The following is a 27645-nucleotide window of genomic DNA, read 5'->3' as shown; positions in this document are numbered from 1 at the left end:
GACAGAGGGAGGAGCTGCTTCAGTACTCTTCGGAAACCACAAGAAAACTCCTCAGAAACATTCACAAAGGCACTCCGCAGCCAGCCCCAGCGCTCCGAGAGCTACCCAAGTCTTTGCTAGAAAGGTATGTACTTCTGCTTCTCTCTGACTTCATAACTCTGTTAACGGTGGAATTTCCCCAAAAGTTTTCTTAGCTCCTGGTTGCAGTTACTAATGAACTTTTCTTTTTCTGTGTTACAAAAATTCTGCTTTATTTAGAAACATTGGAAGCTGTCTCATCCCAGGTTAGACCATGGGTCCATGATGTTTTCAGACAGGGAGCACTCTACATCTCTACCTGGAGATGGCAGGGATCAAACCGGAGACCTTGCGCATGCAAAGCAGATGCTGCACCACTGAGCTACAGCCTTTCCTCAGTGTGTCCCTTTGTTCCCAAAGGGCTTGTTATTTCTACTTACTGCACTGCAGTGACAGCTTTTATCGATGAATGCAATTACTTTTTGGGAGTCAACATGCACACAGACGCACACAGAGTCCCTTTGCCTCTGACACAATGGATGTGCACACACAGCTGATTTCAGTAGTATTAAAGTTAAACCAGTGGATTACATAAATGTCCGAGGCATGGGTCACTAAAGTTACAGTTCTAAACACGTTTGTAAAAGGCAGTGAGGCCCGCTGAACACAGGGGGACTTACTTCTGAGTAAGCATGCACAGGATTGCTCTGCTAGTTACTAAGAGGTGATTGGCTGGTGATGACAGTCAGTTTCAAGGAGTTGTGGACCCTTCATGTTTGGGATGATGCATGTAGAATGATGATCTTTAACTGCTGGATCAGGACCCATATGGGTTGTGCCTGCAGCATTGCCAGGACCATTTCCTTTTGTTGTGCTTTTGTTTTTTGTTTTTTCAAATGAGAGAGACAAGAGGAGGAAAACAGAGAGATAAAAGTGTAAAAATAATTGAAATGGCTCCCAAGTTGCAGGCTGCAAAGATGGATCCTAGCTTTGAAAAGGCTGCAGAAGACAGTTATGGTTATGAAAAGAAACAACAGTTATCTGGTCTCTAGTGCAATTGCTTGTTGTAGGAAATGTGACATAGGGAATAGACAGGAGCAGAAATACCCTAGCGTACGTACTTGGGAGTAAGTCTCAATGACCTCACAGGAACTTAGCTCTGAATAAAAATGCAAAAGAACATGTTATGAAACAAAGTGACAACTAGGTAGAGAACTTTATTTCTCTGTATATGCATATATAAATGTCTCTGGGTTGGTGGACTAATATGTTTTATTAATATATTTGCAAGTTGGCAATAGCACTAGTACATGTGTCTGAGCAGGTGAGCAACTAAATTTCATGAATATATTTGCAAGTTTGTAATAGTAGCAGCAGTACTACTACTAGTAGTATATGTGTCTGGGCAGGTGGGCTAATAAATTTTATGGAGTTTGCAGTTGTAGTAGTATTAATGGCAGGGGCAGTAGCAATAGCACTGGAACTCCAGACCATCACTTCATTGTTGCCATTTTCCAAGTGAGTATTTGCCTGCAGCATATGTGTTTTGTGCAGGGCAGCTGTGTGACAAATTACAGTGATGCTTGCTCCCCAATGCAATCTGCAGAAACTGGTCCTACCTGGTTTCAGGACATTAGGTGTCCTGTGTGCTCTCCCCAAGTCCCATTCCTTAACTCATAATTCCCCTTCCCTGAATTGCAGTTGTGTTGGGACTCCTGCTTCTGAAAAATATTGCAATGCTAAGCTGTCTCCAAGCAGAGTTCCCCACAGTGATGATAGTACCAGTCTAAAAGAAGATAGTTCTAGGGAAGGAGATACTACCCATGCTGATCATACAAGTCACTTTGAATTGGTAGCCATCAATATGAGGTCATAAAATTCTCAGTGTGGCTTGCAGATAGCTGCTCACCTGCAGAAGTCTGGAAAGGCCATGAAATGTGTGTGCAAAGTAAAGGTAAAGGTAAAGGGATCCCTGACCATTAGGTCCAGTTGTGGCCGACTCTGGGGTTGTGGCGCTCATCTCGCTCTATAGGCCGAGGGAGCCGGCGTTTGTCCGCAGACAGCTTCCAGATCATGTGGCCAGCATGACTAAGCCGCTTCTGGCGAACCAGAGCAGCACACGGAAACACTGTTTACCTTCCCACTGGAGCAGTACCTATATATCTACTTGCACTTTGATGTGCTTTCAAACTGCTAGGTTGGCAGGAGAAGGGATCGAGCAACGGGAGCTCACCCCGTCGCGGGGATTCGAACCACCGACCTTCTGATCGGCAAGTCCTAGGCTCTGTGGTTTAACCCACAGCGCCACCCACGTCCCATGCAAAGTAGCATTTCCTTAAAAGATGGAGAACCTGTGGCCCTCCAGATGTTGTTGAACTCCAGCTCCCACCAGCATGGTCAATTGTCAGGATGGTAGACATTGTAGTCCAGCAGAGGGCCACAGGTTCTCTACTCCAGTTTTTAATTGCTAGAAGAGAAAACAAAATCAAACAACAAAAATCCCACACTGATATAAAGAAATGGAAAGAGGGGGACACATGGCCCATGAGACAAGATGAAGCAACCACCTCAGGCAACAGGGTCCACTGTGGGCAGCAGATCCTGATGTCAATCTCTTCTCTGTTCCTGATGTAGATCTTCCCTGCCCCTCATGTTCTTTGGTGGGGAGGCATCATTTTGGAGGTCTGCTTCAGGTACTGAAATGTCTTTGGCTGGCCTATTGGGGGTGGACATAAATACCCCATTAAATCTCTAATGCATGTTCAGCTGCAAAGAACCTATTAAGCTGCAAATAACCTTTTATGTAAGGGAAAAACTCCTACGTAAAAGCTTCTCTTTCCTGAGGGAATCTGCAGGAAGAAATAGATAGGGTTTGTTTTCCTGGCAGCTTTGTCTTCTATTGGGAGTATGGGAGATGTGCTCAAGCTTGATTACGAAAAGGATCATAGAACTGTAGAGTTAGTCCAATCCCCTGAAAAGCAACACAGCTAAAGAATTCCATTTAAAATCCAACCTCTGCTTAAAAACCTCCAGTGGTGGAGGGTTCACCACCTTCCAAGGTGGTCCATTCTACTGGTCCCAACTGGGACATTCTGGAATCAGACAGTTGATGAGAAGAAGGACTGTTTCAATTGACCTCAACTCTCACTGGAATACAAGTGGCAGCCTTATACCAGGCCAGAACATTGGTGCACCTAACTCAACACTGTCTGCATTGACTGGCTGTGGTTCTCCAGGGCTTCAGATGGGACTTTCATTGTTCTAGTTGAAGATACCAGGGCAGTGAAGTTAGGAGATTAGGTGGTATCCAGATTTGCCCATTCCTAATGGTGGATGTTTTCTGATTTTGTTAGTTCCCAAAGACTGCTGAGGTACCTGCCATTAGGCCTTGCTTCCACTTCCTGTAGGAGGGCTCACTTGAGCTGTGTTCTTATTTCAGTCCCATTTGTATACCACCCATACAAATGTATCACAGAGCAGTTCACAATGAGAATTTGCAAGTACTATACAGTCATACCTCAGGATGAATACGCTTCAGGTTAAGCATTTTCAGGTTGCGCTCCGCAGCGACCCAGAAGTAATGGAATGCGTTACTTCCGGGTTTTGCCGCTCGCGCATGTGCAGATGCTCAAAATGACGTCACACACATGCATGGAAGCGGTGAAACGCGACCTGCGCACGTGCAGTCACATGTTACATTCACTTCAGGATGTGAACGGGGCTCCAGAATAGATCCCGTTCACATCCAGAGGTACCTCTGTAATGCAATTAAACTACTGCAAAAAGCAGGAGTTAGCAAACTTTTTCAGTAGGGAGCCAGTCCACTGTCCCTCAGACCTTGTGGGGAGCTGGACTATATTTTGGAGGTGGGAAATGAATGAATTTCCATGCCCCACAAATAACCGAGAGATGCATTTTAAATAAAAGGACACGTTCTACTCATGTCAAAACACACTGATTCCCAGACCATCTGCGGGCTGGATTTAGAAAGCGATTGGGCCAGATCTGGCCCCAGGGCCTTAGTTTGCCTACCCATGGCATAAAGCATAGTTAAAATTAAAGCACTTTCCAAAGTCATCACAAGCCTCAGACCACAGAATGGGCAACTCAGTTACTGCCCTTTAAATACACCGGTAATTTCCTTTCCATGGGACGCAGGTGGCGCTGTGGGTTAAAGCCTCAGCACCTAGGACTTGCCGATCGAAAGGTCGGCGGTTCGAATCCCTGCGGCGGGGTGCGCTCCCGCTGCTCGGTCCCAGCGCCTGCCAACCTAGCAGTTCGAAAGCACCTCCGGGTGCAAGTAGATAAATAGGGACCGCTTACCAGCGGGAAGGTAAACGGCGTTTCCGTGTGCGGCTCTGGCTCGCCAGAGCAGCGATGTCACGCTGGCCACGTGACCCGGAAGTGTCTCCGGACAGCGCTGGCCCCTGGCCTCTTAAGTGAGATGGGCGCACAACCCCAGAGTCTGTCAAGACTGGCCCGTACGGGCAGAGGTACCTTTACCTTTACCTTTTAATTTCCTTTCCCCTCTGATCCTAAAACGCCTGCAGTAGGAACACTTGACGCTATCAGCAAAAACATGTTTCATAAACATAGGAGGCAAAAAGTGCTGTTTTGGAAACCTCGGGTTGTGCCCTGGAAGCCTCTTCTCCTAATCCCAGATGTGAAGATGTAATGATAAGGAAGAGCACTTCCTATGTTCTCAAGTGTGGAAACACCAGCAGGCCTAAGAGCATTCAGTGAAATTAGTGCCAACAAGTCTACTTTAACATCCCAGCAATGCAAGATACAATGGTACCTCGGGTTAAGAACTTAATTCCTTCTGGAGGTCCGTTCTTAACCCGAACCTGTTCTTAACCTGAGGTACCACTTTAGCTAATGGGGTCTCCCGCTACCGCCGCACCGCCAGAGCACGATTTCTGTTCTCATCATGAAGCAAAGTTCTTAACCCAGGTACTATTTCTGGGTTAGCAGAGTCTGTAACCTGAAGCGTCTGTAAACTGAGGTACCACTGTATTGAGACAGGTGGTAGGGATTACGCAAACTCAGGGACATTGTCTCCAGCAAAAGTAGCTCATTCACTTCAGTTGGCTGATCAATGAGCAGGCTGAGTGCTGCTGAGCTGACTTAGCTCCTTGCTGAGATTAATGATATTGGGGTAAATGATCTTACAATAATGAGAGCTTCTACCAGGTGTTTCACTCTGTAAAATAATAATAAAAAGTTGGATTTTCTGAGCCTGAGGGTCAGGGGGAACCCAGAAGTTGAGCAGGGAAAACATGGGAGCAGAATGTTTTGTAGTAATAATAATAATAATAATAATAATAATAATAATAATAATAATAGATTTATTTATACCCCAGCCAGAGCCGGGCTCAGAGCGGCTAACACCAATAAAATCACAGTAAAAAACATGATAGGGGGGAAAGAAAAAAAAGAAAAAAACAATTAAAAATGCAGGTTAAAATGCAATTTAAATTGCAGCCTCATTTTAAAAGTAGCCGATAAATCAAGACCATAAGGGGAGGGAAACATAAGGGTCAGACTGAGTCCAAACCAAAGGCCAGGCGGAACAGCTCTGTCTTGCAGGCCCTGCAGAAAGATGTCAGGTCCCACAGGGCCCTAGTCTCTTGTGACAGAGCGTTCCATCAAGTCGGGGCCAGTACTGAAAAGGCCCTGGCCCTAGTTGAGACCAATCTAACCACCTTGTGACCTTGCAATTGCCTCATGAAAAGTATGTGAATCTAGCATGGTTCTCCCCCCCCCCCAGCTGCCACCCCCATTGCTGCCACCCCCAAATGGCCAGTTTGGAAGCAGTCAAGTCTCTACAGCATCCAAGAAGCCTCTCCAAAGAAACTTGTTGATGAGACATCTCCATTCCTTTCTCCTCCATGCCAGACAAATGATGTCATGGTGACCTTAAGCACCTTCAATCAAATGTTTGCATTCTGGAAGTAACTGAAAATATAATCAATTATGCTTACAAGTGAGCCAGTCTTTCACCTGACCTAGGTAGCATTCACCAGTGAAAAAAGAAAATCTGGTTTACTTTGCTCTTGTGGCCTTAACAGCAGCTTGACATGCAGAAATCAGCACTGGAAGCTTTTAGATGCATGGACATAAACATTCTCACTTGGCGATATGTGCACATCAAGCAGCTATTAAAGACACGGGAACAATACAAAAAATGGTCAACACCACCCCTTGGCAGATGTGTCCAAATACTTTCCCTAGATTCCAACTTTAGGGTCTTTGGGGAGTGTGGACTGCTGATGGGAGGCAATGTAATGTTATCTGAGTTACAGAACCCAAACTGTTGTCTTGGTTCTTTAGCAGAGAACATTGGGAATTTTGCTCAGAAAGTTTGTTTTGGAGTTGAGGTGCTTCCAGGGCTGAAGCCTCTGAGCCATAACCAGGCTTCACACCTGTGCAAACCAATGAACGTAACTTTCTCCTTGAGATTACTAATGGGAGCTGAATACAACAGAGACCCTCTGGTTAATGCTGGCCAGTGGAAGATGTCAAAGGACAGACAACATTCTTTCTCTTAGAGACTCTAACAGGCTGCCGTGTGTGACTTTAGGCAGGAAACAAGAGGCAGATGTTTGTTCTGCTTTTTGCCACAAGCTGCATCTCTCTGGCAGAAGAATGCAAGTTGTAGCTGGAAAATTCTGCTTTGTCTACCTGACCACTCCATTCTCCACCTCCTGAAGGAGGATTTTCTATCTCTGGTTTTTAATTTCATGTGATGACTTATCAAGTAGCACTTATTTGGGGAGGGGCAGCCTGCCGCACTGGGGAAAATGCTCACAAAACTGCACTGAGAAGGGACACGCTCCCTGCCAATTTCAGGCAATAAAGTGGCATAGGTCATATCCTGCAAAAGAGAAAATGATGAGTTCCCCTGAACCTCGGCATAGCTCATTCCCCCTATGAAGCTGGTGATTAGAAGCCTAATATGTGAAGCACGATCCATAAGTTGCTTCACTCTGTTCTGGCACCTCTCAAGTGGGCACCATTGCCATTCTAGGAGAATGAGGGAGGTGTTCATGGTGAGTTCCGGCACCTCTTTTTCTAGAAAAATAGCACTGGTTCTAAGTATTAAAAAACAAAGCCTCAAGTTGCTTTTTTCCATCCTTTTTTACTCAGCTCACTCTTGAAAAACATGTTTTTTAAACCTTCAGAGCGTGTCTTTATCATGGACTGTTTCTAAAGCATGTTTTACAGTACAAAGTGCTTTACAGTCCTTGTTTCTGTTTGGCCTCCTTTACAGGGATGATACTTTGTATTTACTTCCTCAGAAGGAAATAGGTAAATCTCACTCCTCAACTGCTATAGTCTTGATAATTATCTGCCCCTCCTGTTGATTAAAAAATTCTGCAGGGTAACTATAGTAGGCCCTGACATTTGAGAAAAATTGAGACTTAAGGAAAATGGCAGTGGCTTCGCTTAGTGTTACATGAAGTCAGGACACATATGTGTTGCTATCCATCTGTGAAACTTGGAGCTCATTCCATTCACCAACTCTCCTGCCACTCCCCCCCCCACCCAATTAAATCTCTAGAACTTTCCCTTTCCACCCAACTAAGTTCACTTTTCAGCTTCCCAGCCTGATTTCTTCATCCAAATCCAGGATTGTGATGTGGCACTACAAAGCCTCCAATGGGGCATGTGTGATGACAGCCTTACATTTTTATGTATATCGGAAGATATACAAACACACACATTCATTCATTCTCATTTGTATTAGGGCAGGGGTTAGGGTTAGGGCAGGGGTTAGGATTTCATATACTAAAGAAAGAACATCTAGATATAATATGTTTGCAAGAAACCCATATTGCCAGGATAAACAGAAAACTTTTGATAAATAAAAGATTGGGACAAGAGTTCATTTCTTCTGACAAAGTTAAGAAAAGGGGAGTTGTGATTTATGTGAAAGAAAAATTAGAACCAAAATTAATTTTCAAGGATGAACAAGGAAGATTTCTGGCAGTGGAAATTCAAATTCAAGGAGAAAAAATTCTGATTGTAGGAGTTTATGCACCTAATGAAGGGAAGGCCGAGTTCTTCAAGAAGTTGCATGAGACGTTAATGGATTTTATGGACTTTAAAATAATATTTATGGGCGATATGAACGGAGTAGTCTCCACAAACATGGATAAAGCGCAGAGACAAACGATTTCCAAGGATGGGAGACTGCCAAAGACCTTTTTTGAACTGACTGACACCATGGACTTGATTGATATCTGGAGAACAAGGAACCCTCTAGAAAGAGAGGGGACCTTCTTCTCTGAAGCAAAAATGACATGGACCAGGATTGACCAAATATGGATTTCCAGCAATCTGGCACCAAGGGTTAAAAAGACAGAAATCTGCCCAAAAACTTGTTCCGATCACAATGCAGTAAAGATGGAAATGAAGCTGACAACAACTGGAACCTTCAGATGGAGAATGAATGACACCCTGTTTAAAGATGAAACAATCTACAAAAAGGCCCAAAAGACATTGAAGGACTATTTCGAGATAAATTTAAGATCAGAGGTGGAAAGAAGAATAATATGGGATGCAAGCAAGGCCGTGATGCGAGGCTTCCTGATTCAGCAAAACTCCATAAAGAAGAAACAACAGAATGAGAAGAAGGAAAAAATCTGGAATCAAATAAAAGGAGGAGAGAAGAAATTGAGGTCTAAACCTAAATCTCAGGAGATTCTAAGAGAAATAAAGTACTATCAGACTCAATATATGGAACTGGTGAACGAGGAGATAGAATGGAAAATAAAACAAATGAGGCAAAAATCATTTGAATCAGCAGATAAATGTGGGAAATTGCTATCATGGCAACTGAAAAAGAGACAAAAGCTGAACACCGTGACATCCCTAGAAGTGGATGGTAAATTTATCAACAAACCAAACGAGATTAGCAATTGTTTCCAAAGTTATTTCAAAAAGTTATATGCTCAAGGGCCAAAGAAAGAACAAGAGATTGAAGAATTCATTAAAAAATATGGACTCTCAAAGATTTCTGAAAAAAGCAAGAGGACTTTAAATGAGAAAATTACAGACCAAGAAATAGAGGGTGCCATTCAAAAAATGCAACTGGGAAAATCACCAGGACCAGATGGACTGACGGCCAGATACTACAAAGCATTGAAGGAATGGTTAATACAACCATTGAAGGAAGTATGCAATCAAATCTTAGAGGGGAAAAAGGCTCCCGAATCGTGGAAAGAGGCATTCATCTCACTTATACCAAAGACAGAAACTGAGAAACACCAAGTTAAGAACTACCGCCCTATATCACTCTTAAATGTGGATTATAAAATCTTTGCAGAAATTTTAGCAAAAAGATTTTAAAAAGTGTTATCAGAGGAGATTCATAAAGACCAAACAGGCTTTCTCCCAGGGAGATATATGTCAGACAATGTGAGAAATATTATAGATATATTAGAACTCCTGGAGATGGAGATAAACAGAAAAGCAGTGTTGATCTTTGTGGATGCGGAGAAAGCCTTTGACAATATTTGTTGGACCTTTCTAAAGAGGAATCTCCATGGGATGGGGGTAGGCCATAACTTTGAAAATGGTATAAGTGCAATATACTCTGAACAAAAGGCTAAATTAATTGTGAACGGTATGGTTATGGATGAGATTCCAATAGAAAAAGGGACACGACAGGGATGCCCAATATCCCCTCTATTATTTATATCTGTCCTGGAGGTATTATTGAACATGATCAGAAGGGACCAGCTGGTAGAAGGGATAAGACTCGGAACTAAACATTATAAGTTAAGAGCTTTTGCAGATGATCTAGTTTTAACTCTGCAACAACCAGAAGCCAGTACGAAAAGAGCTTTAGAACTTATTGAAATATTTGGTCAAGTGGCAGGTTTTAAATTAAACAAACAAAAGACGAAGGTGCTGGGGAAAAATCTAACGATCGAGGAAAAAGATAGCTTTCAAAGAGAAACCGGTTTAGAAATAACAAAAAAGGTGAAATACCTGGGGGTGAACTTAACATCAAAAAATGTGAACCTATTTAAAGATAACTATGAGAAATGTTGGTTGGAGGTGAAGAAAGATCTCGACATATGGTCTAGGTTAAGACTCTCCTTGTTAGGCCGAATTGCTGTTATTAAGATGAATGTATTGCCGAGAGTGTTGTTTTTATTTCAGACATTACAAATTTTGGACAAAATGGACTGTTTCAAGAAGTGGCAGAAAGATATATCTAATTTTGTCTGGCAGGGCAAAAAGCCCAGAATAAAATTTAAGATTCTAACTGATGCAAAGGATAGAGGGGGCTTTGCCCTGCCGGACTTAAGACTTTATTATGAAGCAGCAGCTTTTTGCTGGCTGAAGCAATGGCTACTTCTTGAGAATACAGACATTTTAGATCTAGAAGGATATGATAACAACTTCGGTTGGCATGCATATTTATGGTATGACAAGGTAAAAGTGCATAGAGGCTTTAAAAACCATATTGTCAGGAAAGCATTGTTTAATGTATGGAATCGTTATAAAGATTTGTTGGAAAATAAAACCCCCAGGTGGTTGTCACCCCTGGAAGCTAAAGCGGTAAAAAAACTTAATATGGATTCAGACTGGCCAAAATACAGTGAAATTTTGGAATATGATGGTGAAAAGCTCAAACTACAGAGCTTGGAGAAATTAAAACCTAAAGTCAGAGACTGGTTACATCACCAGCAGATTAATGAAACGTTTAAGCAAGACAGGAAAGTAGGATTTCAGAAGGAGAGGTCAAAGTTAGAAACGGAACTATTGGAGCCCAATACTAAGAATTTGTCTAGAATGTATAATTTGCTGCTGAAATGGAACACCCAAGATGAAACAGTTAAATCAGCAATGATTAAATGGGCACAAGATATTGGTCATGACATCATGTTTGCGGACTGGGAAAGGTTATGGACCACAGGCATTAAATTTACGGCATGCACTGCCTTAAAAGAGAATATAATGAAAATGATCTATAGGTGGTACATGACCCCAGCCAGGCTAGCAAAGATATATCATTTGCCCAATAATAATTGCTGGAAGTGTAATGAATGTGAAGGAACTTTTTATCACCTTTGGTGGACCTGCCCAAAGATTAAGGCCTACTGGGAAATGATCTATAATGAAATGAAGAAAATTCTTAAGCGGACATTTGCTAAAAAACCAGAGGCTTTTCTCTTGGGCATGGTCGACCAAATGGTACCAAAGGAAGACAGAACATTCTTCATGTATGCAACCACAGCAGCAAGAATTCTACTAGCAAAATATTGGAAGAAGCAAGAACTACCCACTCTGGAAGAATGGCAGACCAAGGTGACAGAATTTATGGGATTGGCAGAGATGACCGGCAGAATCCGTGACCAGAGGAGAGAGACGGTGGAAGAGGACTGGAGAAAATTTAAAGTTTATCTTAGGAACTGTTGTAAAATTTCGGAATGCTAAAATGTCAAGGGATATAAGATAGAGAATTATAGCTGTTAAATCTTAAATTTAAATAAAATATAAAGAGAATCAGTTATGAATTGGAATGAAGGATTGCTAGAAATGCTGTCTTAAAAAAAATAAGGGTGCAGTGAAGGGAAAGCTTGGGGAAGTCGTGTCATGTATGTTATTGTATGTTATGTTTTAGTATGTTATGTTATGTCATTGTATGTTATGGCAGGAAACAAGAGGCAGATGTTTGTTCTGCTTTTTGCCACAAGCTGCATCTCTCTGGCAGAAGAATGCAAGTTGTAGCTGGAAAATTCTGCTTTGTCTACCTGACCACTCCATTCTCCACCTCCTGAAGGAGGATTTTCTATCTCTGGTTTTTAATTTCATGTGATGACTTATCAAGTAGCACTTATTTGGGGAGGGGCAGCCTGCCGCACTGGGGAAAATGCTCACAAAACTGCACTGAGAAGGGGCACGCTCCCTGCCAATTTCAGGCAATAAAGTGGCATAGGTCATATCCTGCAAAAGAGAAAATGATGAGTTCCCCTGAACCTCGGCATAGCTCATTCCCCCTATGAAGCTGGTGATTAGAAGCCTAATATGTGAAGCACGATCCATAAGTTGCTTCACTCTGTTCTGGCACCTCTCAAGTGGGCACCATTGCCATTCTAGGAGAATGAGGGAGGTGTTCATGGTGAGTTCCGGCACCTCTTTTTCTAGAAAAATAGCACTGGTTCTAAGTATTAAAAAACAAAGCCTCAAGTTGCTTTTTTCCATCCTTTTTTACTCAGCTCACTCTTGAAAAACATGTTTTTTAAACCTTCAGAGCGTGTCTTTATCATGGACTGTTTCTAAAGCATGTTTTACAGTACAAAGTGCTTTACAGTCCTTGTTTCTGTTTGGCCTCCTTTACAGGGATGATACTTTGTATTTACTTCCTCAGGAGGAAATAGGTAAATCTCACTCCTCAACTGCTATAGTCTTGATAATTATCTGCCCCTCCTGTTGATTAAAAAATTCTGCAGGGTAACTATAGTAGGCCCTGACATTTGAGAAAAATTGAGACTTAAGGAAAATGGCAGTGGCTTCGCTTAGTGTTACATGAAGTCAGGACACATATGTGTTGCTATCCATCTGTGAAACTTGGAGCTCATTCCATTCACCAACTCTCCTGCCACTCCCCCCCCCCCCCGCCCAATTAAATCTCTAGAACTTTCCCTTTCCACCCAACTAAGTTCACTTTTCAGCTTCCCAGCCTGATTTCTTCATCCAAATCCAGGATTGTGATGTGGCACTACAAAGCCTCCAATGGGGCATGTGTGATGACAGCCTTACATTTTTATGTATATCGGAAGATATACAAACACACACATTCATTCATTCTCATTTGTATTAGGGCAGGGGTCAAATCCAGCCCTATCAAGTGAAGCCACCAAGTTACCGTATTTTTCCGTGTATAAGACTAGGGTTTTTTCCTAAAAAATAATGTCAAAAATTAGGGGGTGTCTTATACTCTGTGCCACCTCCCCCCATTTTCTTAAATCTGAGTCCCCCAAAATAGGGGGCATCTTATAGATGGAAAAATACAGTATATGGCTTCACTAGGCAATGAAACAAATGTATGGAGGGCAAGGTTATAAGGATGACTATGTACTTCCTGAAGTATCAGAGGCAGCCTGCTGGGGAACAACAGCAGGAGAGGGCTGTTGTCTTCCCATCATCTTTGTGGGCTTCCCAGAAGCATCTAGTTTGCCACTGCAGGAAAGATGAGGCTAGGCAGGCCTTTAGTCTAATCCAACAGGGCTCTCCTTATTTCCTTACCCTTGGTATCTGCAAAGGGTGAGTGAACTGCCTCTGCCTTTGGACACTCCCCGCTCCTCCAGACATTAGAAATATATTAAATTGGATGACGTGAAGGGAAGCAAAATGGCAGGCAGACAAGTCCTACAAGTCACAGGGGAAATTGCCCTCTTTGATAAAGATCTCCGGCGCAGACAGACATTTTTCTGGCACGCTGTCAGAAAGGTACGTTATGTGGTCATTTGGATGGCCACATAATTGTATTGTACAAGAAACCCACTGCCTACAGTATTCAATTTATCTTTTGAGCTAGTTGCATGGCAGCTTCATCAGACGATGCCAGTGGCATCTCTACAGTTTACTGCTTCTTTCCTGACGCAGGCAAAAACTATTCTGCTTGTTAAAAAGAGATCAGGAATTATTTTCATCAGATGAAGCTGACGTTGCTTTCCATTAGGATCAAGACTGTTTTATTCTTTAAAAAAAAAAACAACCCCAGAAAAGACCCAGAAACATAAACAACCGAGTTTGAGGCATAGGCTCCTTTATTTTTCTTAGAGGTTTCTGAAATCCTTGCTGCAAAATAGTGAATGGTGTTGCATTCTGACCTACAGGCCTTCAATAACCTGATTGTAGGATTGCCTTTATACTGAATAAATCCAGTGGTACATGTAGTCCAATATTTTTTACATCAGGACTGCAGAGCCTCAGCAAGCATGGCCAGTGGTCAGGGATGATGGCAGGTGTTGTCCAGCAATACCTGGGAAGCATTGCATTAAGAAAGGGCAGCTTAGGAGGACTATGAATCTCGTCAACCCTTAAGATTATCTAAACCAGGCATTGGCAAACTCAGCCCTCCAGATGTTTTGGGACTACAATTCCCTTCATCTCTGACCACTGGTACTGTTAGCTAGGGATGATGGGAGTTGTAGTCCCAAAACATCTGGAGGGCCGAGTTTGCCTATGCCTGATCTAAACCATGATTCAACATCATGAGAATGAGCCTAGTCTTGCCCCAAGCTCATATGCTTTCCCCTACCCTCTCCCCTGACATGGACATGAGGCCAAGTTTGGATGCTTTCGTTTCTCTTTTAGATCAACTGCAGCTTGTTGTGTTGTCCAAACATGGACAATGCGGTTAAACCTTAACTACAACTCATCTTCAAACCACTGATGAACTCACCAAATATGAAAAAGCACAGGCATTTATACATTTACAAGCATAGGGAAGCCTTGTCCATATATAGTTATACTTCCTTCTGCTAGCTTCTACTTTCTTTCTTTTTAAAACATTTTTATTTGGTTTTACAAATATAATTTTATAACAATCCAAATATACATATCCATATATGAAGATTCTCTGAATCTCGAGACTTCCCCCATCCCCTTCATGGGTCCTATTGCCAACATTTGAAACTGCATATTATTCCTTAATCTATATTTTATATCAATCCATTGTCAGGAGCTTGTCCTACACTCGAGTAGGACCCTGGCAGAAACACCACATGCCCGACTGGCATGTTCTCTCCCTCCTGGTCAATCATTCAGGAGCTTCAAAAGCTATCTTCAGCCCGAACATCACAGTGACCGATGCCAACAGACATTGGCACACTTAGGGATCCGCAGAGTCTTCACAGCTTGCGTGACAGACCTCAGCAACTCAGCTCAGGAACCAAGAGGACAAAAACTTTTTAAAAGAATGGGAAAAATTCATAATATACTTAGGACACCATTGCATGCAGATGGAAACATTAGCAGGATTTCAATCTCATTTGTAATGTAACAAATGTTATGGATGATATGGATGTTAGAATTCCTGCTCCGTGATTGCAGTCATGGGATTTTTGTATTTGTACTAGTTCTATACATTCTTGCTAACTTACTAGGAGTCAAATACCACCGGTACATCATTTTCATATAATTTTCTTTCAGCGTACAACAAATTTCAAATCTGTTTTCCATGACCTTTCCCAGTCTGCCATCTGGATATTATGTCCCAAATCCTTTGCCCAGTGTATCATTACAGACTTAACCTGTTCATCTTTCGTATGCCACTCAAAGAGCAAACTGTACATTTTCGACAACACTTTACGTAATGTTATTTTCTAACCACTCTTTAACTAAAGCCGTTCTTGTTATCCATCTTAAAAATATCATTTAATTGGTGAAACTGTAACCACTCTGTTAATAACTCCCTTATCTTGTCATAACTAGCTAGCTTCTACTTTCTTATCTTTACTGTCTTCCCTTGCCCTTAACCCTTAAAGCAATCGCGACGGCACACATGTTGTTTGGTCCTTTTCTCACAGTTATCTTGCAAACACAATCTTCAAATTCCAACCTTCACTTGCTCATTCTTTCTCACGCCCATTTCAACTTTCTTTAATTCTTTAATTCCTTCATAATTTTATTCTTCTACAGTCAAGGCCTGCCACAGCTTTCAACTGCTACATCAGTTCTTATCCATCTAGGACATATGATCCAATTCTGTTTTTCCCCCATTCAGTGAGTCCCAGATGTTTTCCCCACAGTAGCTCTGCTCTGCCTTCCTTATTTTGTCTAAATAATGCTTTTAAGGTTCAATCAGGGCCGGATTTAGGTTTGATGAGGCCCTAAGCTACTAAAGGTAATGGGGCCCCTACAGTGGCGTAGCGTGGGTTGTCAGCACCCGGGGCAAGGCAAGTAATTTGTGCCCCCTAACCCGGGGCAAGGCAAGTAATTTGCGCCCCCTAACCCCTAACCTGCCGCCGCTGCCAGCTTCTTCTTGCTGCTGCCTGGTCTGGTCTGGTGTGGTTCTCTCCCGCGCTCAGCGCTGCGCTGGGCGGCCGCTGCACTGTCCCTCCCCCAGATAGTCCCTCACTCTCTCTCCACACCGCACGCCTGGCACCCACCCCCTCCACATTGGGTGGCGACCCGGCGGCTCGGATCGGATTCGCACAGCCAGCACTGCAGTGAGAGAGAGTGAGTGAGCCAGGTAGGGGCAGAGAGCTGCGAGTGCAAGCGCGTGCCCCCCAGATGTTGCGCCCGGTGTGGCTGGCCCCCCTGCACCCCCCACGCTACGCCACTGGGCCCCTATATGTCCAGCTGTCCTTTGTCAACAACAATTTGTCGCTGTTTTTTTTCTGTTTGAATATATGCTATATGGTAATTTATGGACCTAATGGGTATCTAAAGCCATTTGCACATAACAAAATATGTATTTTATCAACGTAATTGTTGAACTGATATACAATTAAGAAGTATATTAATAGTGAAATACAATTAAGAAGAAGTATATTAATAGTGAAATAATTACCAGTGATATTTTAGGGAGCAGGCTAGCAGGCAGGGCCCATTACTTACACCATAGGAGCCTTCAAAACACTGTTGCTGTATGTAGGTTTTATTTGTTTTTTAACTTATATTTTGGAAATGTACATCCAGCGTTTTTTTTTCTTTAATTTTTTGGGGCCCCCCCAAGAGAGTGGGGCCCTAAGCTATAGCTTGTTTAGCTTATACGTAAATCTAGCACTGGGTTCAATCCAGTAGCATAGTAACATTTTTGTTATCCCAAGGTCTCTGTGTGTCAGACATGTTTGTTGTGGGTCAATAAAGAGCCATCCTAATCAAGTAATAATAGATAAGGCCAGGTTTTTACTGCCAAACTTTATCTGAGTTACTTACTTGATGCTTGCTGTGGCACCATCTTACCTTAGGGATACCTGCTGTGGATTAAACCCCTGGACCAGCCTGAACTACTATGGGCAAATACACAGCTCCTAGGAATACGTTGCTAAATTTAATGGAATTTGCATGAGAAGATTTGACCTGTTCTCAGACAGGTATCGTCACAATGCTTCCAATTCCTTGTTAACCTTTTGTAAGTGAGGCGGGAGGAAGAAGAGTGATATATCTCACACTGTGGTCTTTATAGTTACATCCACATTACTTAGGCCCCAAAGAATGACCATCAACGAGTGAAAACATGCTGATATCTATCATTCGAAAAGCCCTGTGGCTTCACGTCTGTGCCGGTGGCTGAGAGAAAAGCACAGGCAATGGAGCTGAAAATTTGAAGCACCAAATCATGAGATTGCTCCCAGAAAAATGCACAGAAAGAAAGTCAACAAAATCCATTCCATTCCTATACTGGCCTGATTAGAATGAACAAAACTGCATTGCTATTTTTTTGAGAAGGTGAGGGGGAATCTGATTCCACACCATAATAACACTCATCAGAAAATAAACAACAGGTAGCATTTAACAGGAAGCCACAGTGCAGCTGCAAAGCTATGCAAGGAATCCAGAGCATGCCTGGTCCAGCCCATGGTATCTCCAGCTGAAAAGTAGCTGGGAAAGGACTGCTCAGTTCCCTGGAGAGCTGCTGCCAGTCTGAGCAGACAGAACTGGGAGAGATGGGTCAGCACAAATCTCCTTTTAAGTTGTAATATTCCAAGCTTGTGATACCACCCTCCCCCACCTTGCAAAGCATCATAGCAAATGTGCCAACATCACCTCATTACTCCCACTTCATCCAAAGCTCTTGCACTCCTCTGATACAGTGGTGCCTCGGGCTACATACTCTTCAGGTTACATACGCTTCAGGTTACACACTCCGCTAACCTAGAAATAGTGCTTCAGGTTAAGAACTTTGCTTCAGGATAAGAACAGAAATCAGGCTCCGGCAGCGCAGCAGCAGCAGGAGGCCCCATTAGCTAAAGTGGTGCTTCAGGTTAAGAACAGTTTCAGGTTAAGTATGGACCTCCAGAACAAATTAAGTACTTAATCCGAGGTACCACTGTAAATTTAACCTCCTCCTCCCTCTAGCCTGCTATTTGCCCTGGAAAGGAGGCTATTGTGGGTGCAAGTAGCAGATTTCTTCTTGGCTTTATAGCAGCTTAGGTGGTATCTTCTCAGGGGAAATGGCAAGAGGGGAAAGGGATTAGATCCATTTTCTCCTGTATTATGGTCTTATTTCGGAATTGGGGTGACCTTTTGCTGTTACTCCTTTTAAAAAAATTATCAATGTAACTACTATCAGATATATCCCATAATGTCCAGTTTGGCCTGAATGCTTTGATCAGTTTTTAAATCTTGCTTCCTTTCTGGGGATCCGGGCCAAAAAAAAAAATTGTAGGTGGACAGAAAGAAATCCCCTCCACAGTTAGCTGATGCCAGGAAGTGCAGCGTATTGATGGGCTGAGCTGCTGTCGGCACGCAATTGTGCATTGACCTTTGCCTCCTCCACAACAGCTTTCAGAACTGTTGTGATGATAAATGGGACTCCCATATGGCTAGGCATGGCTCCAGGAAACAAAAAACAAACAGAACAGTGAGGCAAAGCCTGTTAATTACATACAGACTGGATCTGTGCTAGCAAGGTCTGTGAAGGCACGATGAAAGGCATGCATGCAGCCTTTAAGGAACAACTAGGATTAAATCTTATGACATGTTTGGGGACCTTTGGCCCTCCAGATATTGCTGAACTACAACTCCCATCAGCCCCAGCAAGCATGGCGAATGGCCAGGGATGACGGGCCAGGAGCTGCGTGAGGAGGTGGAAACTGGCCTGATTTAAATACTCAAGAGTGGACCAGAGTGAGACCTACAGCTCAGTCTGGTCCACCCCCAGGGGCAGAGCCAGTCAAGTAGCCCTCCCACAATTGGCCAATTTGGGGGCAGGCTGCAATAAACTTCCCCGGCTAGCGTGAGGATCATTTTAAGTGTCACACCATCCTACAATGCCGGGTCGGTTAAGCAAACATCTGAACAAGACTTTATCTGTCAGTTTGATTCCATGGGTTTAAGACTCAGTCCCATTCCTAGCCTAAAGTTAGCAAAGCAAAGCTGGATTTGTACAATGGGGCAGGTGGGAGTTGGGAATTCAGCAAGATCTTAAGGGTCATGTGTTAGCTACCTCTGGTCTAAGTGATTCATGTATAATCATACAAATAAATCACGGGCTGTACTTTGGCATTAACTCTCACCCTTGTTTAGGAGTTTGCCATTTTTGTGCATATATTCATCATGAAGAAGTAGCCGGTGCATCCTTGAGAAAACAACTGCTCTGACATCCTCCCACACTTGCCAGGTGTCTTCTTTCTAAGCAGGTGAAGTTTCTGCTTCTCATTAAACCCACAATAGTATTTATTTTCACAAGGAATCGCCATGATGAGATGAGATGAGAAAGAGCAAAAAGGGCTACTGGATAAGCGCATCACACTGGGTCAGAGACATTCTTTTCATACAACCCTCTAGTTTTATTGGGATTCTTTGCTAAATATTTATAAGAATATCATAAGAGCCTTGCGAGATTAGGCCAAAAGCCCACCTAGTCCGACATCCTGCTTTCAAAGTGGCCAGCCAAAAGCCTCCGAGAAGCCCACAAGCAGAATTTGTCATTCCCAGGTGGAGATACAGTGGTACCTCTGGTTAAGAACTTAATTCCTTCTGGAGGTCCGTTCTTAACTTGAACCTGTTCTTAACCTGAGGTACCACTTTAGCTAATGGGGCCTCCTGCTGCCGCCACACGATTTCTGTTCTCATCCTGAAGCAAAGTTCTTAACCTGAGGTACTATTTCTGGGTTAGCGGAGTCTGTAACCTGAAGCGTCTGTAACCCGAGGTACCACAGCTATCTTGGCAAGCAGCCATCTCCTCCATGAATCTGTCTAACCCCCTCCTATAGGCATCCATAGGTGCCAACTCCCAGGAGGCCAGCTCATTCCCCACCTCCTAATGTACAGAACGATCAGGGGTCAGAGAAAGCTGAGCATGGAGGGGCGTCAGTGGCCAGCGCCTCCTCCTTTTGCTGTGGAGGAGAAAGAGTGAGGAAGCAGCCTCCAGCCAGTGGCAGCAGCAGTAGGAAAAAGAGGAGGCCAATTGTGGAGATGGGTGTGGCTTCAATAGTCAACGGTTCCTCCTGCTGCTGCTGCCACATAAGGGAAAGATGGGAGAAGCATCCACTGGTGGTGGCAGTGGTAGCAGAAGGAGACCGAGCACAAGAAAGGAGGAGCTGTTGGCCATTTAAGCTGCATTCCTGCCACGTTCAACTCCACCACCTTGCTATGGTTTTGCCTGTCATTGTATTCTGGGCCGATGAGGAATTTATCCTTCAGACTAATTGAGCCTGTCTGTGGGTTTTGCCCTCCTCATAGTAATTGTCACAACTTGGGCAGATTAGGCATTGGGTGTAGCCTTAGTCATGATCAGAGGGGAGGTTGTAGGCCTCTGCCTGCCCCACCAAGGGAACGGGGTATCCTGTTAAAGGGACCCAGGACTTCTGTCCAAGAAGATGCTTCTGCCCAGGCAGGTGCTAGGGCCACAGGGTCCCAGCGATCCTGATGAGGTCACTCCTATTTGTTGTATGTATGTCGTAGGACCCCCTTCCCTCAGAATCAATAAAATGGTGGCCTAATTTGAACCGAAGAACGTTGTCTTGTGTGGTCTTGTCAGGGCGGCGGGCCCTCGGCGCCTGGGCACACAAAACTTGTTACTACAAGCAGCCAGTAACTGCCCCTGCTAAAAGGTTGAAAGGACAGGCTTTTTATAGACTCAGTACACTTAAATGATGTAATGGCAGGAACACTCCACTTAACATTGTCGGCACCTTTTTTTGGTTGCCCTGAACAAAACTAACCTCACAACTCAGCTGGAGTTGAGTAAACATACAGGGGTTAGCCTGGGAGTCCTTCCCTGACAGCTTGTTTTGTTTTGCTTTTTTATATTCTAACTGCTTCTTTTGGGGTTGTGTTTGTCAATTTTAATATAAACACATACAGGGAAAAGGCATAATGACACGAGAGAAGACAAGTATCGAATGAGAAAAGCAATATCTGTTTGCTGGTGTGCAAACTGGTTACTCCTTAATTCACTTCAGCCATCCTGTTGAAACAACAGATAATAGAAACTGAGAGGTGATTTGTCATCTATATTAGTAACAAAATGGAGGACATGTGGTTGATCCTATACCTATGAATTAAAAACTCATTCTTGGGGCAACAATCCTTACATTCCAAAAACCTTGGGTTGTATCCCATGTACATGAATGTTCAATCGGCGCAAGGATTTCAGCTTGTGCAACAAGATGTTGTGTCCCCCCCCCTCTTCTCCCCCCACATGTCCCCTAAATCTGTTGCCCCAACTCTCTGGAGCAGATTTAGGGAGGGAGGGAGCATGGGGGAGGGAGAGACCCAGGGGAAGAGGAAGGGGTGGGGGCAGTCTGCCCTGGGTCACTGAGGGGGGGGCGACATTTGGTGTGCTGCCCACCCACGACTCCCAAGCCTACCCCGAGCCATTGAGGGAAGGGCCAGAGCTGCACCACTTTGCCAGCGTCCTTCCCCTTCTTTTGACAGCTCAGAGGAGGCTTGGGAGTCACGGGGGGCGGCGCACCGTTGCCCCCCGCTCCTGGGCTGCTTCCGGGGGGAAGTTTCCCCGAGGTGTCAAAAGGAAGAGGGAATGAGCGTCTCCACCCCCATCTTTCTGCCTGGAAACTGAGGTCCAGTGCCGAGGGCCTTCTGGTGGTTCCCTCACTGCAAGAAGCCAAGTTACAGGGAACCAGGCAGAGGGCCTTCTCGGTAGTGGCACCCGCCCTGTGGAACGCCCTCCCACAAGATGTCAAAGAGAAAAACAACTACCAGACTTTTAGAAGACATCTGAAGGCAGCCCTGTTTAGGGAAGCTTTTAATGTTTAATAGACTATTGTATTATTGTGTTCTGTTGGAAGCTGCCCAGACTGGCTGGGGAAACCCAGCCATATGGGCGGCGTATAAATAAATTATTATTATTATTATTATTATTATTATGAAGGAAGGCTGCTGGGAAAGCGGTGCAGCTCCCTCCCACTCCCCCCCCCCCAGGAAGCAGCCCGCCATGGGCAGCTCGCTCCACCACCCATGGGTGGCTGTCTCTGCCCCCATGGGTGTCTTGCCCCCAGGACACTTGCCACGGTGTCCCCCTTGGATGCTCCCCCCTCCCCATGGTCCCACCCCTGGGTGCACAGCGGCTAGCTCCGCCTCTGGAGAGACCACCATTATGCAAGCTGAAATCTTTGCACTGACGGGACACATTTGTTGAACCCAACACACTTTGCACACAAATAAGCTATCGGGTATCTTAGGGGAACCACGAGGTATGCAGAAGAACTAAAGGTATTTAGGGGAGAAAATCCCTCAGCCAACAAAAACATTCCAGTGAAGAGTTTTCAGTTCTCTGTGCAGGAATGTCCAGGCAAACCTGCCCTTTTCCAGAATGCTGGACTGCATCTCACGCCCAATTCTTGGTATATTTACCGTAGTGTGTGAAAGCATCCTGCCATTACGTGGTTGATGCAGTTGGGCTGCGTGGAACTGCCAAAGGAGTCTCCTTCCATTTCCTTTGTCCTTGTTATGTTGCCATAAATAGGTGAGAGAGGAGAGCATCTCGTGCACACAACAGCTGTCTTTGTTTTGCTACTAATAAATTTGTCCACTGTTAAAGGTAAAGGTACCCCTGCCCATACGGGCCAGTCGTGTCCGACTCTAGGGTTGTGCGCCCATCTCGCTTAAGAGGCCATGAGCCAGCACTGTCCGGAGACACTTCCGGGTCACGTGGCCAGCGTGACGAAGCTGCTCTGGCGAGCCTGCACCAGCACAGCACACGGAAAAGCCGTTTACCTTCCTGCTATAAAGCAGTACCTATTTATCTACTTGCACCCGGAGGCGCTTTCGAACTGCTAGGTGGGCAGGAGCTGGGACCGAAAGACGGGAGCTCACCCCGCCGTGGGGATTCGAACCACCGACCATGAGATCGGCAAGCCCTAGGCGCTGAGGTTTTACCCACAGCGCCACCCGGGTCCCTTGTCCACTGTTAGTTGCCCCCAAATCAATAGAGATCACATGCAATGTGTTTCTTTGGCTTTAGTTTTAGTAAGCAGCATTAAAAAATGTGCCGCTTAGTTTTATGTACTGTTTAAAAATCCACAAAGTTTTTCCAGTTACCCAAAGGAATTAAATTGAAATATTTGACTAGGAGGAAAAAAAGTGTGTGTGGGTGTTGCGAGCTGCTGGGACTGTTTACATGCTTGGGTAAATCTGTTTGTTTTAGGAGGAGACAAGATGCAAAGGGATCCTGGGATCCTGTGCGTTTAATATTTGTGCAGAAGACAGAATTTGAGCAGGTGAAACTTGTCAAATAAGGGCAAGGAATGCTGCAATTATTGTAATTCTCTCTTCCATGCAGTAATGAACAGCAGCAGAGTAACCCTGCCTGCTTTGCATCTGTCCTCTCTGGTTTCTTTTATAGCCTGTGTGATTCCCTAAAACCTCTCTCTCTGCCTGCCTGTTTTTAACTGTCTGCTTGTACTTTCTTTTCTGTCTGGTTAATGGCAGAGGCAGACTTATATCGACAATCGGTTCAAGGTGCTGTTAACACCCTTTGATACCACTTTTTAAGGCACATGTGACTGCAGCATGGTAGCAAATAGAAACTTGCTTTACTATTTTGACCAGAAGCACTTTTTCGGAGTGAGAGTGCAACCCAAAATCGTGGCACCCAAAATGGCTGCAGTGATCCTTTGTGAAAAAAACAGGATGTCCCATTTTTTTCTGGGGCACTCTGCAGGTATGAAATTATTTACATTGTCAGCTCTGGGCAGCTGTGAAGTGGAGAGACTTCTAAATGCCACAATTGAAGGCGCAAACCAGAAGTCCATTGGAAAGGAATTATGTGGCTTTGGGGCCACCATCAATAAGGTCCTGCCCATTTTGTGCTCCAACCTAACTGATGGTGGACACTCAAGAAGAGCATATGGGCAGGATTAAATGGGTGAAGTTGGCCCACTACTAATCTGGACCCCAGTTGTTTGGAGCTTTAAAGCTTAAGGCCAGAACTCTGAATTGCACCCAAAATTGGGCACAAAACTTGGCTGCCTGCTGTTCACTTTTCCTGGCAATGCCTCTCTCTTTCCAGCTTCTGGGAAAGGAAGTGCCCTCAAGGCCACTTAACATTCTCCCACCTAAGGCAAGCATCCGGGGGATGTTTCACTCCCCCAAAGAAGGAAGAAGTAGTGACAGCATTGTTAGCTAAATGGCTGTAGCACAGCAGCTTTTGATTCACAGCTATGTGCAAGCGTGCCTTCCTGAAAATGGTGTCTTCCGTATGTTTTGTTCTACAAATCCCATCTAGAGACATATCTAGGGTTCCTTGTGCCCTTTGCAAGGAGCTGTATTGCTGCCCTCCCCCTGGAAAAAAAATCACTTTACCACACATCTTTACCATAATAAATTATAATAATTGTTGTTTAGTCATTTAGTCGTGTCCAACTCTTCGTGACCCCATGGACCAGAGCACACCAGGCACTCCTGTCTTCCACTGCCTCCCGCAGTTTGGTCAAACTCATGTTGGTAGCTTTGACAACACTATCCAACCATCTCGTCCTCTGTCGTCCCCTTCTCCTTGTGCCCTCCATCTTTCCCAACATCAGGGTCTTTTCCAGGGAGTCTTCTCTTCTCATGAGGTGGCCAAAGTATTGGAGCCTCAGCTTCAGGATCTGTCCTTCCAGTGAGCACTCAGGGCTGATTTCCTTAAGAATAGATAGGTTTGATCTTCTTGCAGTCCATGGGACTCTCAAGAGTCTCCTCCAGCACCGTAATTCAAAAGCATCAATTCTTCGGTGATCAGCCTTCTTTATGGTCCAGCTCTCACATAAAGAAGGCTGATAAGTATAATAATAATAAATTTTTATTTATACCCCGCCCTTCTCGGTTCAGAAAATCAGGCTCAGGGCAGCTAGCAACAAATTTAAAACACTTAACTGATGCAACAGAAAACAGCATAAAATACAGTATAAAACATGAATAACAATAAATTCAGAATTCAAAAATCAATTTAGGGGGAAAATCCATCCAATAAACATTAGATAATCACCAGGGCTAGCTAGCTAAATTAGTCCTATTTGGGCCAGCAAGGAGACCAGGGGAGAATTAACTGTGGGATCGCAGAGCGGGTAATCTTCATAAAAAGGGGAGGGGAGAGAAGGAAGGGGAGTAAAAGATCAGGCTAAATTCAAATTGAAAGCCACTTCTCCTGTGTTTGATCTCGTTGTGGTAGTGGTGGTGTGTCACCACACTTCATACACCCCATTAGTCTCATAAGTGATTTTTGTGCCTTGCCCCCCCCCCCCAGGCCTGCACTGCCAGCAGGGGCTAGTTTCTCCCACCCCTCGGTTAACCCCAGCCAGCCTGCTTAGGGAAGGCCATTGCAGTACATTTAAAAAGGTTGTCTCAAGGCTTGTTCACAGTGTTCTCTTTTTGATAGATGCCTGTCCCTTTCCGACATTGACTGCTGGCTGGGAGTGTGTCACCTATGCACAACACCACGCCGTGTGGGGACCTAGTCTACAAACCCTGATCAATCTCAAATGTCTCGGCGCTAGCAGTCCCGCAACAAAATGCATCTTTCATCTTAGCAGCAGTTTTTCATCTTTTTAATGAGCTGCCCAGCCTGGCTGTAACGCAACGCTTTCCTCAATCTGTTCTGATGGGGTCCACTAGCCTTCCGCAGCAGATTGGGAGTGGTGCAAGGTGTGTGCAGCGGGGTGTGTGTGTGTGTGTGTGTGTGTGTGTGTGTGTGTGTGTGGAGGACTCCTGTTGCACTGGTGGAAATCCTTGCACTGGCTTCTGCTAGTTGATTATGCACCCCAAAAGCCAGCTTGTTGTAGTGATTAAGAGAGGTAGTCTCGTAATCTGGGGAACCGGGTTTGCGTCTCTGCTCCTCCACATGCAGCTGCTGGGTGACCTTGGGCCAGTCACACTTCTCTGAAGCCTCTCAGCCTCACTCACCTCACAGAGTGTTTGTTGTGGGGGAGGAAGGGAAAGGAGAATGTTAGCCCCTTTGAGACTCCTTAGGGTAGTGATAAAGCGGGATATCAAATCCAAACTCTTCTTCTCCTCTTCTTCAAAAACCTGGCCCTTGGTTTTTAATTGCATATTGAGCTTCTGCATATTGCACCAAAAACTGGTCTAAATTTACCTCCTTGTTTTCCAGCCCCCACGTGGACCACTGTCATGGCCGAAAACAACACAGCTCTTGATGGTGTCACAACTGCCTGGAACTCTGGGGTGAGCCAGTCTGCTTGGCACAACACGACAAACTCCTCCTGCGGCTGGCCGCAGGAATGGAACTGGCTGCTCGAAATCCAGCCAGTGTTCCTCTGGTTTCTTGCCACGGTGGGAATTGTGGAGAACATCTTTATCCTCAGTGTCTTTTGCTTCCACAAGAGCCGCTGCACGGTGGCCGAAGTTTACTTGGCAAACTTAGCAGCCGCTGACCTCCTCCTCCTCTGTGGTTTGCCTTTCTGGGCAATCACGATAAGCAGTAACTTCCATTGGGTGTTTGGGCTGCCCCTCTGCAAAGCCGTCAATGCCATCGTTTCTATGAACTTGTACTCCAGCATTTACTTCCTGGTGATGGTGAGCATTGATCGCTACCTGGCCTTGGTGAAAACAATGTCTCTGGGACGCCTGCGCCGGCCTTCTTGTGCAAAGTGGAACTGCCTCGCCATTTGGGTCTCTGCGCTGTTCTTGAGCTCTCCAGCTCTCCTCTTTAGATCGTTGGAATATGACGAAGAAAACAATGTCACCGCCTGCATTCTGATTTATCCATCAGTTGTGCAATGGACAGTGATCACAAACACTTTGCTGAACACAGTGGGCTTTTTGATCCCTCTCTGCGTCATAACCTACTGCACAGCGCAAATCATCCATGCTTTACAAAACAGCATGTTTCAGAAGATCAGAGCTATCCAGACAGAGAAAAAAGCCACTACCTTGGTTCTCTTTGTCCTTCTTCTCTTCATTGTCTGCTGGCTTCCCTTCCAGATCACCACGTTCTTGGATACGTTGGTTCGCACTGGGGTTATTCTTGACTGTGGGGCTGAACAAGCCAATGACGTGGCTAGCCAGATCGCCGCCTACTGCAGCTTCAGCAACAGCTGCCTTAACCCAATTCTGTTTGTCCTGGTAGGCAAACACTTCCGAAGGAAATCCAAGGAGGTCTACTGTGGAATGCTCCAGAGAAGACCTAGCGCAGCACCATCCATCCAGACAGTGACAACCCTGGAAACTCTCCGATCATCCTTTTCAGTCGAAAACCACCGGAAAAAGTCTGCTGTTAATTTGCGATAGCGCCACTTGCTTGTTACCATAAGGAAAAAACACACATAAAATGTTGAATGTAGCAGGCTTAAACAGAGGGTTTGATATGGTGCCCACATTTTGAACCAGGTGGATTAATTCATTGCTGAGGAAACTTTGGAGAAAACAGATATCAGCTGTAAAGTTTGCATTGACCACCTGCTCCAGCCAACGAATGAATGCTATTTTTATTTCTAGGACTGAATTCTGTATACATATACATTTGCACTTCCA

At 44.6% G+C, this 27645-nt stretch overlaps 1 protein-coding gene across 2 annotated transcripts; it reads left to right on the top strand.

Annotated features, from left to right (window-relative positions):
* Nucleotides 1-27645, top strand: BDKRB2 (bradykinin receptor B2). 2 transcript variants are annotated; one of them, XM_083737348.1, is made up of 3 exons: nt 13-124; nt 19240-19352; nt 26264-27645. In XM_083737348.1, the coding sequence occupies exon 3, from the start codon at nt 26284-26286 to the stop codon at nt 27400-27402; it is 1119 nt and encodes a 372-aa protein (XP_083593474.1). In that variant the 5' UTR covers nt 13-124; nt 19240-19352; nt 26264-26283; the 3' UTR covers nt 27403-27645. The 2 variants fall into 2 exon arrangements, with proteins under 2 accessions (XP_083593473.1, XP_083593474.1); XM_083737347.1 differs by lacking the exon at nt 19240-19352 and having other exon boundaries at nt 1-124.

This window comes from Podarcis gaigeae, assembly GCF_964106915.1.
Source record: "Podarcis gaigeae genome assembly, chromosome: 1".
NCBI lineage: Eukaryota > Metazoa > Chordata > Lepidosauria > Squamata > Lacertidae > Podarcis > Podarcis gaigeae.
This window is presented reverse-complemented; position numbering and strand designations above follow the sequence as displayed.

What these genes read in the sequence shown, in the direction of transcription:
- BDKRB2 (XM_083737347.1), top strand. Translation starts at nt 26,284, where the DNA reads ATGGCCGAAAACAACACAGCTCTTGATGGTGTCACAACTGCCTGGAAC.